This window comes from Harpia harpyja, chromosome 23 (genome assembly GCF_026419915.1).
Source record: "Harpia harpyja isolate bHarHar1 chromosome 23, bHarHar1 primary haplotype, whole genome shotgun sequence".
Taxonomy (NCBI): Eukaryota; Metazoa; Chordata; class Aves; order Accipitriformes; family Accipitridae; genus Harpia; species Harpia harpyja.
Genome location: NC_068962.1, coordinates 3934378 through 3952720, shown reverse-complemented (window position 1 = coordinate 3952720; position 18343 = coordinate 3934378). Strand labels below are relative to the sequence as shown.

At 37.1% G+C, this 18343-nt stretch overlaps 1 protein-coding gene across 8 annotated transcripts in view; it reads right to left on the bottom strand.

The window, feature by feature from the left end:
• CDK17 (cyclin dependent kinase 17) overlaps positions 1–18343 on the bottom strand; it is a 95661-nt gene that overhangs the window by 43290 nt on the left and 34028 nt on the right. For 5 of the 8 annotated variants that reach the window (XM_052774220.1, XM_052774224.1, XM_052774222.1 and 2 more), the window contains exons 2-3: positions 13127–13275; positions 8514–8552 (exon numbers count right to left, since the gene is read on the bottom strand). In XM_052774220.1, coding sequence (XP_052630180.1) covers positions 8514–8552; positions 13127–13244 — 157 coding nt within the window. In that variant the 5' untranslated portion in view covers positions 13245–13275. The remainder of the gene's footprint in view (positions 1–8513; positions 8553–13126; positions 13276–18343) is intronic. The other 3 variants (XM_052774225.1, XM_052774227.1, XM_052774226.1) reach the window with 1 other exon arrangement.

Here is an 18343-nt window from a genome sequence, read left to right as displayed (position 1 = left end):
CCGAGTGTTCCTGGAGCCACTGGTCCCAGGGCGTAAGGCAGCTGGGATCTGCTCAGAGATTCCCTCTGAGCTTCCCTCTGCTGGGACAGGGAGCACTCTGGGATGCTACTTCATCACCCCGACTTATGTTCTCACATGCAGGGACCCCAAAATCTTGCCTGCCCTTCCAAAATACGATAAGAAGAATAATATAGCTAGGAGAACTTATTTTATGAAAAGCAGAATTTCAATGGTGAAGGAAAAAACCAGCAACAAATACCTAATAAGCTAAGGAAAGCAGGATCCTGAAGGGAACCCCCCTCCATCCCCACATGTACCAAAACCTTTGGGATATATTATTATGATTGGTCTGACAGAACTACCCAAGGACAGGCCAGTGACTTTATATGCAAAAATTTCTTGCATAATTATTTTTTAAACATAATACAGTAAGACAAAAAACCTCTTTAACTCAGCTGCTGCAGAAAAAAAAAAAAAGCCAAAAAACCCCAACGCTTCAGGCAGAAAACAGTATGTGAAGGGACACATCAGCACTGTTACGAACCTGCCTGCATCTTTCAGTTAGCATCATTCATAAACGCAGCTTCAATAAGGGTGAACATGAGGAAAAATACACCATATGTCTGCATATAATGTTCATGAAGTACGATCAGCGTCTTCACCGTCAAAACTCTGCACATCCCTGTCCCAAATCCTTATTTCTGTTTCTAATACATTGCATCAACCCTTTTGATTTAAGAGTGGTATCAGCTTCCTTGTTGTGTGCCTTCAACAGCAGATTTATCCTAGGGCAGCAGGCAGCAAATTCCTCATCAATTTTTGCATAGAATCTATTACTACTTCCACATGACAGGAAACAGGTTCACATACAGCACAACTACTGCTTTTGTTTTTTATATATTAAAATCTGCTTTTTGCTTTCCAACTTTCTTACTAATCTTCGATTTGATCTAGTTTCTAGACTACAGACATCACACTGAGTTTACACGCAGTGCCGAACAAATGAATGGTAACACTGAAAATCCAAATACCCGATGGGTACATAGTTTGTTCTGTTGAGACAGTCATCACCGGTTATAACTATGATGCTTGGTGGGTTTTAGTGGCTAGTTTGCATAATTTTAAAGTTACTGCTTCATTTGTATTCCATATATAAGCAATAAATAATATATATTAAACATGTAATTCTACTGCATTTTAATCGTTTCTAAAACTAAGTTTTTTATGAAAAAAGAGAGCCAACTCAAAGAGATGGTTTTTCTGGGAAAGTCTGGGAAGTAAAACTCTCCTCCCTTTGACCAGGCCCTGCTACACCAAGCAAAGCAAAAGCCCCTCGTTTTTTTGTTTTGTTTTAAAGCCCTAATAATAAAGCTAGGAAGAAAGTTCTCAGATTTTTTTTTTTGTTAATACGGAAATATACTGCTAAAAATCACTCAAACGTTTTTTAGCTCTACCACTAGTGTCAATAGCCTTACACTTTGGAGGGTAACTTAAACCCTGAGCAAAGTGCTGAGACAGACTGATGCTTGGTAACTGAAAATGCACCTCCCATGGTCAGATAAGTCTCTCGCACACAAAAATGCAAATTCTGCATCAAAATAAACATTACTTTTCTCATCCTAATGAGAAACTGAAGATGCCAGGGTACATCTCAACAAAGGTCGAGAAACACCAAAGGCAGCACGGTGAAGGGACAGGGCCATACGGCTGGAAGCAGAACTCTGCCCGCGAGTGTGACAGCACACGCCGCGGCCATCCCGGCCACCCATACGCACCTCCATACATCCGCAGCCGCTGAGGATGCCAGTACCATTAACCACGCTGGAGCGCAGGCACACGTGTGGACTATAGCTGCATTCACAGAGCAGAGAGTTGATCATTTCCCTTGTATGTTATGGCTTTTGTCTACTCGCGATAAAATTAAATCTGTCTCCGTGAGCTGTGGAGTGTGTAAAGAAGGCCTGAGTTCACGAATACACTAAGCAGAGATTGAGTTTTATGTTCATTACTAACATGACAGTGTGATGAACAGAGATGACTGTTTAAAAAATTTGTTTTCCTCACGGCACAGGTAGGTTTGCACATATTTTACAGTGTAAAAGAAAATTCCTAAAATATCCTAACATATGAAAAGTGCAGCTCAAATATAAGGGTAAACACAGATCACATTAATAAGCAAACAGCAAATTTATATAAAAATGAAAGACAAACGGTTGACATAATAAGATCCAATTATACAGAAATAACTTTTGCCATCATAGGCAACTATTACCTTCCCGTACTGTCACAAGTATTGTTCTAAATTATGGAGCCCATTATAAAATTTAGCAACAATAATTTAGGTCATCTAGTAGGACAGGCATAACTACCGACAATAAAATGAAGGTTACAAAAACTCTCAGATTACTAGTATACTTCTGACTAAGAGAAGTATTAATAGTACTTGCTTACATATGTTTTTTAGAATCCTAGTACACATTAATTTACAAAAAAGAGGGATCATATGGCATTTTATGATCGTATAACATACAGGCTTACAGTCTGGAAAAGTACTGTTGTTATATACAGTTAAGTTCGCATTGTATGCTAAACACTTTTAAAGAAACATTCACATGAATTCTGCACTGTGTGCTGCCTCCTCCCTGCAAACATGACAGTAATAGCTAGAAGCTGGAACAAATATTGAAAAGCAAGCAAAGTCTTGCTGGAAATGAATTTACAAGACTGTTTATTATTATTTTTGTGCATTTATGAGATATAAGATTTAAAGAAAGTGCTTTTAAAAAAAGTATTTAACTCCCTCCGTCCAAAGAGGTCCCAGTAATTCTTCCTAAGTTACAATTTCATTTAATTCACATGAATTCATTTTTTTTTCAGGGTTATTAATATGTTGAATCACTACATTTAAAGGGTAACGCTGCAGTTTTTAAGATGTGAATTTAGTGCAACTGCTTGGTCTTGAATAAGATGAGTCAAAACTGTAAAAGTTAAATGCCTTTACTACATACATCTATAAACTGCTGCTTATAATTTTATCTCTTTGATTATAGGTTTGGTTTGTCTCTAAAAAAAATGTTTCCCTATATAAAACTCACAAACATTCCTTACGTTAGTGTCACTGTACTTGGTAAATATAACTCAGCAACCACTCAAAGGCTTAGCTGACATGATGGAGGTGTTTCCAGTACCACAGTAGGTATTTTCATGGTGCTATTGGTTTAATATTCAGCCACAGCCAAAATAAATGATAGAAGTTAAGAGGGGAGTAGAAAACCACCAGAAAAATCACTGCGCCGCTATGCAAGTGGATGGATCTACTGCATTTTGAATATCACGCACAGTTCTGGTCTTCCTCTCTCAACTAGATTAAGACTGCAGAAGTATGGTACAACCCACAGCCTTGCGGGAGGGCTGACGAGGGCACCCAGGAATCAGCGGCACCCACCACGGAAGCGGTTCTTCACACCGTGCCGTCTGTGGAAACTCCTCGCCACAGGGTGTTACGTGACCATCAGAAGCTTACGAGACTCAAGGGGAGACCGAACAAGAAATCGGCTCGGCGTTGCTAACTGCGCAGAGACTTGCCTAGTTCATGAAGTCTCTGAACTAGAAACCGGTACGGTACTCTGGGGAAATAGCATTATATTTTGGGCTCTAATCTCAGACTTGCCCTCAAATGTCATCCTCGAGAGACTGGGGAACAGACAGGCAGAACTCCAGCCGTCCTTACGGCGCAAGATTTCTGCAGCACCTGGGCAGTTCGCTGGTGTTGGTTCATGCTGGCACAACATTCCAGCAAGAGCCTTATTAATTATTTATCTCTAGCTCTCTTTCCTCACCCTGCTCTATAGTCTGTAATTCCAAACTGATAAAATTTACAAATACAGAAAGCGAGCTGAAAGAGAGACTTCTCAGTGGTTCTTTTTAAATTGTATTTGGTCAGTTGTTATTACATTCTCTTCTTATTTTGGCTAGAAAACAACTTCACCTTTGACTCATCTTTCAAGGAATGTCATTTCAATTCTTACAATTGTTATGCAACCTAAGCTATCACGCAAATCTAGTCTTTAAATGTGAAAGAAGTTAGAGTCAAACATTCTGAATGAGAATGTTTATAAATATTATACTGGTGTACAGGATGAACACATGGTTTTCTTTTCAATGCCTCTGAACACTTATCGAAATATGAATGTGTCCTGTTTTTAATTTTATATATAAATATAGATACACAGAAACACACACACACATTATATACACACTTTTTTTTAATGCCACATCCATGTTATCTTGCTTAAGTGTGCATCTTAAGCAAGGTTTAAAATTGGGCAACACATGGTGACTGTGCACTGTTGTATTACTTGATTTTCAAGTTTGGCGAATGCTGAGCTGCCGTTTTATTTAATTTGGATCATTTTCTTGTATTTCTCGCATCCTACCATTCCAACTTCCGTTATTATTGGCATAATGCAAAATAACTACAACAGCACTATTCAAAGAAAATACTGTTTAAAATACAGCCAGCCTGGCTAATAATGTTAGAGTTGCTAGACTATGTTGCTGATCTGTTTTAAAATACACACATATATTTTACGAAAATACAGTACCCAGTAAGGCACCACTGCTTTGATAAGTTTGAAATAATGCCAACACCAATGCTAACAAACATACAACAACAGAAGATAACTCAAATGAGCCGCTGAAATCTTTCAATTGTGAAGTGACAGAAATTTATACTTGAACATAAGTGGAACTGATTTTTTTATTTCATAATTATGAGAACTGCCAGAGTCAAGTAGAACAATAGTGTATATAATCAAGAAGCTTGTCTGTGGAATTAGTTAAAACCAACTATTTTATGAGCTTATAAAGAGGTCTCCTCTTTTTCCTTTAACTGCAATTTAAATTAATCATAAACTCTGACCTGAAATTACTCCCAAGTTAAATAATTTTTCAATAAATCCCCAATGTTTCTTTTCCTTGTCCATCTATCTTAAAGAGCCACACCACCACTTTCTTTCCTGTGCTGGATTTACTTAACTGGATTTACTTAATCTGAGCTCCAGAGAGCCTGCGGAATTGCCTGGCATTTCTATGCAAGGCCTCAGCAACTGACATACTGTCACATGTCAGTCAGCTGATGGATTAAAGAAAGTGTTTTCATTAGGAGTGTAAATGCATTTTAAAACACATTTTATGAATATATAATACCACATATTCAAGTACCTCTTTTTCTTTTTTTATGTCCCACGAGTATCTCTATTACGTGACAAAAAGACCAAGCTGGCTTTCAGATTTCACTGCCTAAATTTTGCTTCAGCTAGCTTTAATAAAGAATCAAAATCACCTGTCATACACGGTGACATTTTCTCTTAAATCAAGCATCCCTGATAGAGCTGAATAAGTCTGCAAGAAAATGTATTATTTAGTAATCACTATCCATTCTGGACACGGAAACCACATCATAAATATGTATTTTAATTTCCTACGAATGAAATACACAAGAGGAATTTTTTCTAATCAGAATAAGACAGATATTGGAGACATTTATGATCTCTGATTTGGGTACGTAGTGGGGATTGAACCCAGGCATGCTCCATGTTCTAAGTATGGATGAACTTTTGTGTGACAGCAAGTCTGCCACAATTCACCGCTGCTACCAAAAAGGTGGCTCAAGGTCCTCCCCCACCAAAAAAGAAGTGTAATTTTGATTTAGGTTTTTGAACTAGATCTTCACAGGGCACGCAGAGCACGGGTGCTGACAGAAGGGTGGAGGCAGAACCTTACTTGCCACTTCTAGCTGCAGCTTGACTTTGGACTGGCTCAACTGTAACAAAATCTCACTAAATGCCCTGAGAATCAGCTACCCTTTTTTATAGGACAGGACTCTACACAGTTTCTTTTCCACCCACCTTGACCTCACCCTTGCTCCAGAAAACTTCCAAGGTTGGTTGGCTGGTTTTTTCTTTTCCATTTTGATAGAGAATGGGCAAGTGTCAGAACTCTACATATGTGAAACTAAATATTCATTCCCTAAACTGCCTTGCATTCATGAAGCTTGCGATGCATCATGATAACCTTTTAAAATTATTTGTATCGACTGTCTCAAATGCTACTGTTGTATAGCTTAATCATATTTTGGCATCATCTACTACAAATTCATTTAACTAACCTGAATGTATGCTCTATTAATGATTACACAATTTTTACATGTCTATTGGCAATAAAGGCTGGGTTTTGTTGGACTTGCAATACAAAATAGTTTGAACAAACTGCTTTCCTGAAGAAGCTGTTGTCAAGAAGCCCTTTATTTCTTCAGAAATTGTAGAATGTAAGCAGGTGAATTTCTGACATCTTAGAGCTGGTATGCTGCACTGTACAATATTTATTACACTGCTGTAAGGCTGTCAGACCCACTCAGTAAAATTAGTTGATTGCAGGTGATAGCTCCCATAGAAGAATAACCCAAAGCAGCTATATGTTTGCTATATCTGTACTCTCAGGGAGCTGCATGAGGAGCACTGTATAAAATACTGTATATTTATACACTATTTTATGGGGTTGCTTCCTTGGACTCCATTATGTGATATGCAGGAAAACGTCAAGTCATTCTAAAAATAGAGCAACCACTTAATACCACTTAAAACTGTATTCATTCATTAAATAATAAGATGAAACCTTCATACTATTGACTATTACAATATTAAAAGCTTCACAGAACCTCAAGGGATTCCTCCCATTGCTCAAAATTAATCCATTTGAGTACAGCAGTCATGTCCAGTCCAAACATTCTTCACTTGGAAGACATAGGGCAAAAAATATTGGTAGCACGTTTGAAGAAATATGCTGACAGAAACCTAAAGAAACACAGTCTTCAAGTTTATGCCAGAAATGAAGTATCTCAATGATTAAAATGGCACTGTAATGTCCTGTAAAGTTTTTTGTTTCTTTTTTAAATTTGGGGCAAAAAGGACAGAAATTTTTCCAAAGAGTCTGCTTAAACTACAAAACCAAGAGATAATACACAAGGCAAAAAAATGAGATCAAGACATGTAAAAAACACTACAAAAAGGCCTTTTGAAGTTGACTTCACATACCATGAGGTTTTGCCTTCAGTCTAGGTATGAAGACAAAGAAGATCACAATTAAATGAAATATATTCAAAGCCAAAAATCTGCCTTTGAGATTTATGTATTTCATACTGTTTAAAAGATAATTCTCAAGATAGTACTTCTGGTCATCAGAACATGTATTGGAACATAAGCATGGCAGTCCCATACCTCCAATCATATATGCAAGACACACCATCACCAGTTACTAATCTTCCCTTTAAAAAGCATAACTGCAGAAGGCATCACACTACACTAAATCCTTCAGAACACTCTTTCAGGTACAATTTAAATCAATGTGAGTCAGTGTCGTAGCCAAGATACAAGTACCCCTGGCCTCCATCCTTGCGTCCCCACACACAACTACCCACAACTACCCTGTAGCTCCCAGCGCAAACATCTGTGAGGCAACACTGCCAACCAAATCAGGAAACAGAGGATATGGCTCCTTTTTGCCCTACTTTCAGAAATAACTGTGTGTTGGCTAGTTACGTGTCTTTTACTTTTCTGTACTTAACAAGTCCATCTGCATGCCGTTTGAGAAGAAATCTCTACATATCCACAGTAAGTCTATGCTAGCAGAAATTTGGTGTATTTAGAGAGTCCACTTCTGCATCTAAGCATCATGTTCTCCTGCTAAACCTGCGTTCTGCTTGAGAAGGAAAACACTGATGAGTGGACTTATGAGAGACTACGGGTCTCTGCAGCATGCTTTCAGGCACTGAATTTTCATGCTCATTTCACTTTATAAGCACTTCCACACATGAATAGAGCCTCCAGGTTTTGTGGGAAGAAGCAAATTAAAACAGAAGGGAAGAAAGAACACTATGTCGTGAAGTGTATGTGGGATGGAGAAACTATACTGAACAGTAGTAACAAAAATTGATGTATGCCACAGCACAGAAGTGTACATACAGACTATAATAAAAACATCGTCAGTACGGTGTAAGAGACAGTACAAGGTTCAATATTTAACCGTGACAACTGCCAGTTATTTGCAGTAATCTGTAGCTGTAGAATGAGCTCTAGCACTTCTGGGCATTCTGTTCTTCTCTCCCCCCCCCCCCCCCCCCGATATTTTTATATTCATAGTTTCCTTCAAAATCAACAGAGAAGTTTTATTGATTTATTATCAGTAAGTATTTCTGTGCTCATATTTTCAATTCAAGAACATTGTATTGAAAATATGTTGCAACACACCGTTTTCCTTCCATACTCAAGGAATCACACATAGCAGATGGAATGGGAGTTTCTCAGCTGTACTGAAGATGATATGAAATGACTACAACTACAAAGACATTTGGATGTTCTGAGACAGTATTGCAATGTGTCAATTTTTATAAACATTCATTCCTCTTATCAGAGTATTAACTAGTCATTAAGGCCTTAAACCTAAAAAACACTTACGCACTTTACTGTAGCTGATCCTTCCATTATTACTCACACCTGTAAAATTACAAAAAAATTATGCAAGTGTTTGTGAGACTGGATCCTATGATCACATCGCTGAGCTAAAACAGACCAAATGAAGATAAATATTATGCTAGAAATTCATGAAGCCATTTCTATGAGAACCTCACTTGTTTTGGTTTAGTATGTATGTGTGTATATATCTATACATAAAAATAAAAACTGGCAACATAGAATGGCTTTCCAAGTTACTTATATATTAATGCAAGAGCTGTGGATTTATTTTTGAAGATATCTTGAAATTATTCTTAAAAGCATGCTTGGGGTTCGTGATAATGTCATAATATTAGACAATACGGCCACATTTTTTGCTTTCGTTAGAGAGCATATTCATACGTATTTCAAGTATTTGCATAAATGTTACAGTTAATTGGGCTTTAAATATGCATGATTTGGATGTTACTTCTAGCCAAATTTCATTAGTATGTCAATGGCAAGGAAAAATTTCAGGAGCAAATTTAGTTGTCAACTGCTAGAAATTACCATTTAGTGTTTTTAATATTAATCTGAATACATATATTAAGGTAGAACCTAGAATTAAAAAAGCGAGCTGGCACGTTGTTAGTGTGCTTGAACCAAGACAGAAGGAAAAAGAAACAACAAATCCAACTAATTGGTTTTCTATGTTGAAACATTAGAGACCATGAAAAGCTTCTGTACTTAGATAAAAGAATAGCCCAAAGTATACTTCATACAGTCCACAGTTCATAAGGCTTCAGATGTATAATAGGCATTTCACTGGTCCCTCTATTTTTATGGTTTATGCATCTGGCGTTATGTTTGGCGATGCTTCCTCACCCAGAAGCCAATTATGACGAACGTAATTTTTAAGGCAGATTTAATTACATATAGGTTTCTGGTCACTAAATAATTTGATGGTGTTCCAAAAAAACCAAAACCAAAACTGTCTGTTATTCTACATTCAGTGCAATAGCTCTGTGCTACTGCATCGAACAATATGGGTTGATCCCTGCTAATCCCATTTGCTGCTGATGGATGAGTGCTGCATACTGAGATTGTACCGACATCACGCAATAAAGGAGGCTGTATATGAAATGAGATTGCATACAAAAGGTTAGCTGATTCAGTGGTATCAATGCACTGCAAAGAAATCAAAAGTTATGTATCTATTTTTACGTCTGTGAACTACAAACAGGACAATTTGTTCTGCATTAGGAGTACTGTTCTTTAAATCTTCAAATAACCCACTCAAAGCTGGAGCTAACGACGAGGTGGGTCTCTGGAGAGGAGCAGGGGTTATTTGAAATCAGAGGCAACTGTTCTGGGAGAGGAAACATTTGGCGGGGGCTGAACAAGACAGGTTATTGCGAAAGGGTGACCATGAGGAAAGGTTCCTGGTACTGTGTACATGTGATCTACATCTGGAATCACAGTGCTGAACTGGAACTTTATTATAAAGATTTTACAGGACATGTCTGTGAAAATCAGATAGAGATGAGCACGGATCCTAGGTCAGCACAGATGTGGTTTTCTACAGATGTAGCCTCTACAACCTCTCCAGCCCAGTAATACAGTCATTTTCCAGAAAGTAAAAAAGCTAGTGTGTATAAAATTATATCCTTCAGTGAACCCAGCCATCAGAATGGAATGACAGGAGACAAGACGGGTGATTTGCCAGGAAGAAAAAAATAAAACAAAACAAAGTTGGACAACAACAACGGAAGAAAATTCTGCTGTAAAGGCCTTCAGTGTTCAGGGTCTATCCTTGCCTTCTGGTGTGAGAAGAACAGTTGCAACGCCCTTCAACTCTCCTTTCTCAAGTTCATGATGTAATACTGGTTGAAAATAAATCACATAAGAACCACTTTCTGAAGACTGACTGTATCCCTGACTTTGATTCTCTGTAGATCAAGATACTGGCTTGCCTTTAATTTACCAGACTGTGCTTTTTAAGTTCCTTTAAGAACAGATCCAAAGCCTACAAACTGGGCACATCTGTGCTTCTCTGTTCCACAGGGTAAAGGAGCTGTTTATTCTTCTTAAAAGCAAAACTAGGGAGATGGTTACTCCTGCCTTCTGAGATCAGCACCATCGCAGTAAAAGATGCACTTTCAAGATCTTAATGCAGCTATCACTTTATAAACTATTCTTCAAGAGACTACATCTTCTCATGTGTCCCAGCTGGATATTTACAGTTAGTACAGGCTTCTTAGCCTCTGATTTTGTAAGATGCCAAGGCAAACCTTTCTCATTTAAGCATTTGTCTGTAAGAAATTTTTTAAAATAATGTCCACGGAAGGATTTTTTTCCAGGCTATGTTCTCTACCAAACTGTCTTTCACCAAAAGAGAGATCGTGTTTCCTGACTGCTTTTTCCAGCAGTTGTTGTTGCCCAAACCCCGATTCCTACGGTCTGTCTGAAAAATACTCCTTCCAAAATATCATGATCTGTGGGAAAGTCAGAGCTTCATTTAGAAAAGCAGGACTAGCTGGTGTAGCAAGCATTTTCCAATTCTGCTTTCTAAGAAAAGTAGGGTTGGAAAGGTAAGGAAAAACAAAGGAAAACAAAAATCCACAAAGTAGTAACCTGTTCATCTCTGCAAGATCAAAGATAGGACAGAGACTAATATCTGCATCCTAGAAGTATCAGAAAAAAGGAAGCAAATGTCAGTAAAACTTTTTAAAATTACGTAAGATGATGAGTTAAAGATTATGCACAGCAAAAGTACAATTTATAGTTATTATTCTTCCTCCCTCCAAGAGGATCAACAACACTTCAGTGTATCCAAAGATACTCTACTAAGGCATTAATGACATTTTGCAGTTGTAAGCATAGCATGTATTGTATCACACAATATTAGCATATAAGCTTCCTTTTGGCCAATGAAATAACGTGGAAAGCAAAATAAAAGGAGCACTAAAGGCTAAATAATGAATTTGTAATTAGAAATATTTTCTTGAATTGTATTTTTATCACTTTAAATATCTACTGAGAAGTTATGTTTGTCAAAGTTTGGTGACAAACATGCAGAAGACATCTAAGTATTGCTGTTTGAGATAATTCTCAAGATAAATATTACAAACTGCAAATAGATTCATACATGGTTTAAGATAGCATAAGCTCATGCTTCTGTAAACAAGTTATCGTGTCCTCTGTCCCTTGAAGTGGCACCCACAACATGGTCCAGTTTAGAGTAAAATCTTTTTATTCTTCCTGGATCCAGCTTTCAACTGAATTAATTCAGCAACCCAGTTCACTACATTCACTGATGCTGGTGACAATTTTTCATGCTCGTTTCCCAGTGTAAAAGTAATGTTCTTAGCACTTACTTGCATAATGAAATCAGTCAGAAGTACACACAGGTCTGAACAAAATATACATCAGTAACAAAGGCTAATACAAGCGAAACCACGTGGGACAACTGCTCAGTGTCTCATAAAGTACTTAGTAGATATTAGTGCAAAAATACTACAATTCTTGTTTCAGAGTAGACCTGTTATATCAACACATAAGAAGTTGTAATAAACATCATTTTCCAAACTACTGGGCATGGCCCATGATGAGGACAGGACAATAGCAATGAATATACGAGGGATTAAGGGTAAAAATGAAAAACATGAATAGCTTTGTTTTGCCAAAGGTAAATTCAACTTTCAAAAGCTTGGTATGCAACAGATCTTGGATGGGGTTTTAGAAGTCTGCAGGGCAAATTCCACTGCATCTACTTCTGCTCAAGTTTCCCAGCCCTCCCTGTCAGTTTTCAGCAGGAAAATTCAGAATCATTTATTGGTGTGAAGGGGGGGGGGGGGGGGGGGGAATTCAGATCACTTGATACTTGAGAAAAATCTTAGATGACAGCAGAGCAAGAAATAACACTAATCAGCATAGAAGATGAAATATGACTTAAATGCTGCAGCCCAGAAAACAGAGCAAAGCAACAAAATCTCTTCCAGTCATTATTACTGCAAATTGCATTCAAAAGCGGTATCATCATAAATGTGGACTTTACAGCAGCCAGTATGTTTATGGGATCAGCCAAAGACTTGTGTAAGAATATACAGGCAAGCTGGTTTCCCTGAGTGTTTCTAGTCGCCTTCATATTGCTGAAGAGAAGTAATATTCATAGACATGAAGAGGTGACAGAATTCTCAGACTAGTGCACTGCATCACCAATGATAAGGTAAACAGTTTTATTTATAATACTTAAGCAATTACTATCAATCATATTACTGAATAATGATTTTGAGAAAAAACTGAATTTGAAGCCATATGAAGTTGATGTGAGACCCACTAAATTCATACAATAATGGGTTTATTTACTGAAAGAGCATCTATGATCCTTGCTGCACACCACATTAAAATATTAATTCAGGTAGCTTTGGATAATTAGCTGTGTAACAGTTCAATATCAAAGCAAACCAAACCAATATGTAAGAACATATCAACCTGTTAAAAGAACTAGGGGCCGTCAAATGTAAGATAAACCAAAAGAAAAGGTTAGTGAGGAAGTCCATGCAATTGTGAAAACTGAAATAAAAACCAACCTGACAAAATTCCTAAATTTTCTGGAAAGTGAAAGATATGCTTACCGTTATCTTTGCTGCTGTTTTCTTCAATCGTCATTTGTTCTGCTAGCTCAGACAGTGATTCATCAATGGTCTGGCTTCCACGCAAGGTTAAGGAAAGTCTCCTCTTAAACTTTTTCATTCTATCAATATTAAGTCTGGCTTAAGGAAGCCTGAAAAAAAAAAGATTAAAAAGCAAAAAGTGAGAAAAAATTAGTTCATCAGAAAACGAAATTTAATTACCTCACATAAAAATGCTGGAAGGCTTACAGAAAATTTAGTCAATATGTAAGCTATCCTTAGAACAATATCCTTAAAGCAAGATTCCTCTACTGGACTGAAGAAGAATGTCTTCAGAGGTAGGTGCCCATACATTTTTGCATTTTTTATTTCTGTTAGGGAAAATGAGAATCTTTGTTTTTTAAAAAAACAAACCAAAACAGCTGATTTGATCACTGATTTTACAATCCAATAATAAAACAAACAATCATCTGAAAACTTGATGATATGCGCTCTGTTGCCTCCTCTGCAGCTTCTTTCACCAAACCCACTGAGGAAGAGGCAGCGGCTGGAACCTTCTCTCTCTTTCAGCCCGTTTGTTTACGGATGAGAAGTTACTGAACTTCTCTATATTTTGCCCTTTTCACAAAAGGAGGAAGGGAACGACGCTAAAAGCCTTAAGCACAAAAGCAATTCTCAAACCCAATCCCACCTAGGGAAATAGATAGCCTGGGCCTGATAACGACGGCTAGAACGGACGTTTCTCTACAGTCAGGCAGTAAGACTAAACTGGGAACAAAGCAGGAGGCACTTTCTCCATGGAAAGCGGGAAGCAAACAAGCAATAATAACAAAGGTCCAGGCTGCTAAACATGTTGCCACAAGCCTAAGATGTTAAGTGAACTTTGCAGCGTGCCATATGTTTGCCCTTACATGACAAGAAGCACAATTCTGTCCTTCGTTACTCCGTATGGACAATTCACCCTAGATGTTATTTCACAAGAACTTGTTCATCTGCTCATAGCCTCCAAGAATCACATAGGCAGTATCAAACACAAGCACAGCATACTTTTTAGTCTGAGGTGCTCGTATGTTTTTTTCCTGCATCAGCCTCTTTGCACTTCAAAACGCGTAATTCACATACAAAATTCTAAAAAATCAATTTTTCCTCAATGTCCTCCTTTAAACAGAGAAATGCAAGAAGTAGTATGCTAAAGATCTACATCATAACAGACTGTGAATATGGTTACTTTTATGTTGACATCCTCCCTTTAAGTATACGCATTTCAACTGCATAGCTTACTCTTTACATGCTACATAATAAAAAGGAGAACAAATCAGTGGAATAAGTTAGAAGTGTTTGTTGGTGGTAGGAGAATGCATACATAGACTAAACTGTCACAAGACTAGATTGCACAGGACAGTAAGTAACACAAAAGGACGGATAAAAGATGACTTTTGGGATTTGAGTCCCAAAGTCTGAGATGAACAGTACAATCACTGCATCCAAGGGGAAAGAGGTAGATTAAAAAACAAGATAACATCTTAGACAACCACAGCTACTATAGGCAGAAATAGTCAGGCACTGGGTACAGATATGTAGGAAATAAAAATATATCTGCTGGAGATACAGTTAATGTAGCAGTTTCAAAACTGCCCTTGTAATGCGTTGTTGTATGTGCAATAAAGCCACACCTTAGTATGAATAATTTTGCTCGCTCTCTCTCAAAAGCAGGATATTCTTATTGTTAAGAAACTGCATTCAGAGAACATTCCAAGGGGAACATTTACTCTTCCTGTTCAGGACCTGCTTTAAAGACCTTACTTGAAACTGCTTTATTTCTGCATTTATTTTAACTTTTCCAAAACGATGGCCTATGTTTCTCCTAAAAACGTAGTTTAAAAAAAAAAAAAAAAAAAAAAATGGAAGGACACATCCTTTATACATGGTTTTACTCAATTCTCCTATAGTGTTCAATGAAACCTGCATCTTCCTATGTGTATTATTCTCAAAAAGGATATGTGCAATTTTTAGCTATGTAATGCCCTAATGCTACCTGACAGCACAACAATTTCTTTCCAATTTTCCACTTGGGCAGTAACTGAAAAAACAGATGCCTTTATATGGAAACAGGCTGTTCCTGGCTTTTGATCTTGCAAATATTTAAGCCTACACAATTTTTTAATCAAAAAAAAAAAAAAAGATCTGCTGCTGAAGACTATTACATATAAATTAACAGACACATGGATTAGAAAATCCAAGAGACATTCTAAATCTCAAGCTAATATAAAAGCAAGCATTTTGCTAACTACAGTTACAAAATTTCTCCTGTTAAAGGATGGTTTCATGGAGTGCTGAAGCACCATTTTTACTAAGATTCTGAATTAAGATAGGGCTTGATTTTGAAAGAACTTAACAGTAAAAAGGAATCAGGAGTGGGAATCCATGTGTAAGTGAATGCTTCCTTTGATTGAAATGTAATTCAGTCTTTTTAAAGGAAAAGATGCTCACTGATATTAAACCAAATTTTCCTCCCTTAAAGCACAAGCATTCTCTTCCTGACTTCTTTATTCACACTTCTGGCCAAAGTTGCAGAACCTGCTAAATCTTGGTAGTTTGAGGTAAGGTCTCAGTGAAGAGAGCTTTGAAAATATGATCTATACAATCCAAAGCTAGCATTGGTTCTCTAAAATGACAGCAATTTCACAGAAAACTCAATTTTAATTCAGTTTAACAAAATTAAAGGGAAATTATCTGATACTCATTTTCACCAATTTGTAACAGATACATACTTATTTTCTCCATTTAACAGTAAATCTAATTTAAATCCAAAATGGTGTTACTTGATTAGTAATACACATCTAGTGGCTATGATTAGATGGAGTAAGACTTCTGATGTTCCCCCAAATTCTTACCAATTTTGAGAAGAGCATGCACGGTCATTTTTATTTTTGAGCTTTAGACCAGAGCCCAGGGCTTGACTATTCTACTCTGTAAATTTATCTACTCTGAATAAGTTGTACCCAAATCAAATATTTTAGATGTCACGGCAGATAGATGCATACACTTGAATGCAACTAATGCAAATTCTAGTCTTCTGCAGACAGAATGAGGACAAGCAATCTGATAAGGTACTATCTGATACAACCCAGAAAAGCTGGCAGAGACATACTTGTTCAATCCTTATACTGATATGAAATGAAGGAAGCAACAACGTATTAACAGAACTGCTGCTTCTTACAAACCATCTCCAGCCCTAACCCTGAAAAGTTGGTATTTTTGTCTTTAAAAGCAACACAAGTTAATCCTTGAAAACTGTGCCAAAATTTACCTTTCGTACACATTTTTCTTCTTAAAACCTGTAGAAGTCTTTTCCAACATTCACTGTCATTAACTCAGTTTGTTTCAATACTCTTAAACTCCTGCTTTGCTCTCAATGTCATTTAAAAGTGACCTCTGTAACACCGTTCTGAAAACAAACTCCACAGTTTTTAAATCATCCAGGTAAGATCAGATTAAAACAGGTGGGTTCTGGCTCCCTTCCTTTATATCAGACCAATCCTTCCCACACCACCTGTAGTAGAGCACTTCTCATTTAGCAAACACAGATGTCCACAACACCCTAGACATACAGCACAGACATTAAAGCATTTGATTCCAAAGTAATAACTCAACTAGATTCTGCACTCATCTCTTCACCAAAAATCAGAGGCCTTGTAATGCTGGGAGCTAAAATTCTCAAAAAACCCACCACTCCCTTCAAGCTCCCAGACCCTTGGTACCTTTAAAGTGAAAAAAGGAATGCATAAGATCTTTACACACAATTAACATATGCTGTATGCTTAATCCTTGCAAGTTCAAACAAATTCCGCTAAAATTTTCAAAAGTTATTTAATAGCTTAAATTTTAGCCAGTTTATTTCAGGAGGGTCACAAATAGCAAAAGCTCTCTAAGACTTTGCTGATTCAAAGCCCTCTGAAGTCAATGGGAACCTGTCCTTCAACTTCAATAAGCTTTGGATCAGACTATGTGCTGACTCTTCTGTTTCCAGATGTTATATTGCATTAAGATGCACCTCATAGGGATTAAGCATTTTACAATTACTTTTCCACTTAGATACACACTGAAATTGCTATTTGACTGTTTTTACAAGCTGCTTTACAGTGCCGTAGGTGTTTTCCAAACATCTACGGGCAGTTCTTGTTCTGAAAAACTCATTATCTGAAGACGACCGCTAAAGCAGGAGCAAAGGACAGGAACCGAAACCCTACGTAACAGCAGCACTTGAACAACAGCGTGGACACAGCATGGCCCTGAAGGATGGGTTAACAAACTAAAGCCACAGGCATAAGACACAGAAGCAAGCAGATAACAGCACTCCATATGAACTCCTAGCATAGGACGAGGTGCAAAAACACGTGGGACACTCAACCTGGTTTCATAAAATCGCTACAACCAAATGGGTACATTTACACAGCACTGGGCCAAACTGCGTAAAGATAGTTAAAAAAATTGCAAAAAGGTATACTGTGGCAGAGCTTTGAAGAGATCTGAAGATTCTGTCAAGTGACTTACATTTTTTATGATCTAAGACAGAAAATAAAGCTATTACCGACTGAAGAGTAAAAACAGTCCCCAAAATTAGAAACGAGAATAACAAGAATCATTACATTCTCTCTTATGTGGTCCTCAGCATTACAGTTGTTTGATTCTCAAAATCCATGGTGTCATTCACTGTATCATTCAAATCTGAACAGACAATAATTTAACCTTCCACTAGCATTTTAATTACACCAGTTACATACAGGTCTGTTAAATATTTTCAAGCACATCATAAACTATGCATCATTCATTTGTCTGGCTACATTAATAATTTTAGATGCATCTAACTTAAGAGTAAGTATTTCTGAAGGTGATAATCCAAGCTTATGTCAGAAAGAGAAGTCTGGAAAGCTTAGAGTACTGCAAAAAATATTAATTAAAAACAGAAACAGGAAACACCTGTCAAGGATATTGTCCCCTTAATCTAAAAAGAAAACCAGCTTTCCATGGTGTTTATATTTATTAAACTGTTTTCAATCTACCCAAATTAAGCAAAAAACAACAACAAAAAGCTATTGATCACTTAAGCATGTTGCACATCAAATACAAACTATTAATTACAATAATGAGAAATATATGGATAATTTATCTATGATTATAAACCACCAGTTTGAGTACTCATAAAATTCTCATCTAATA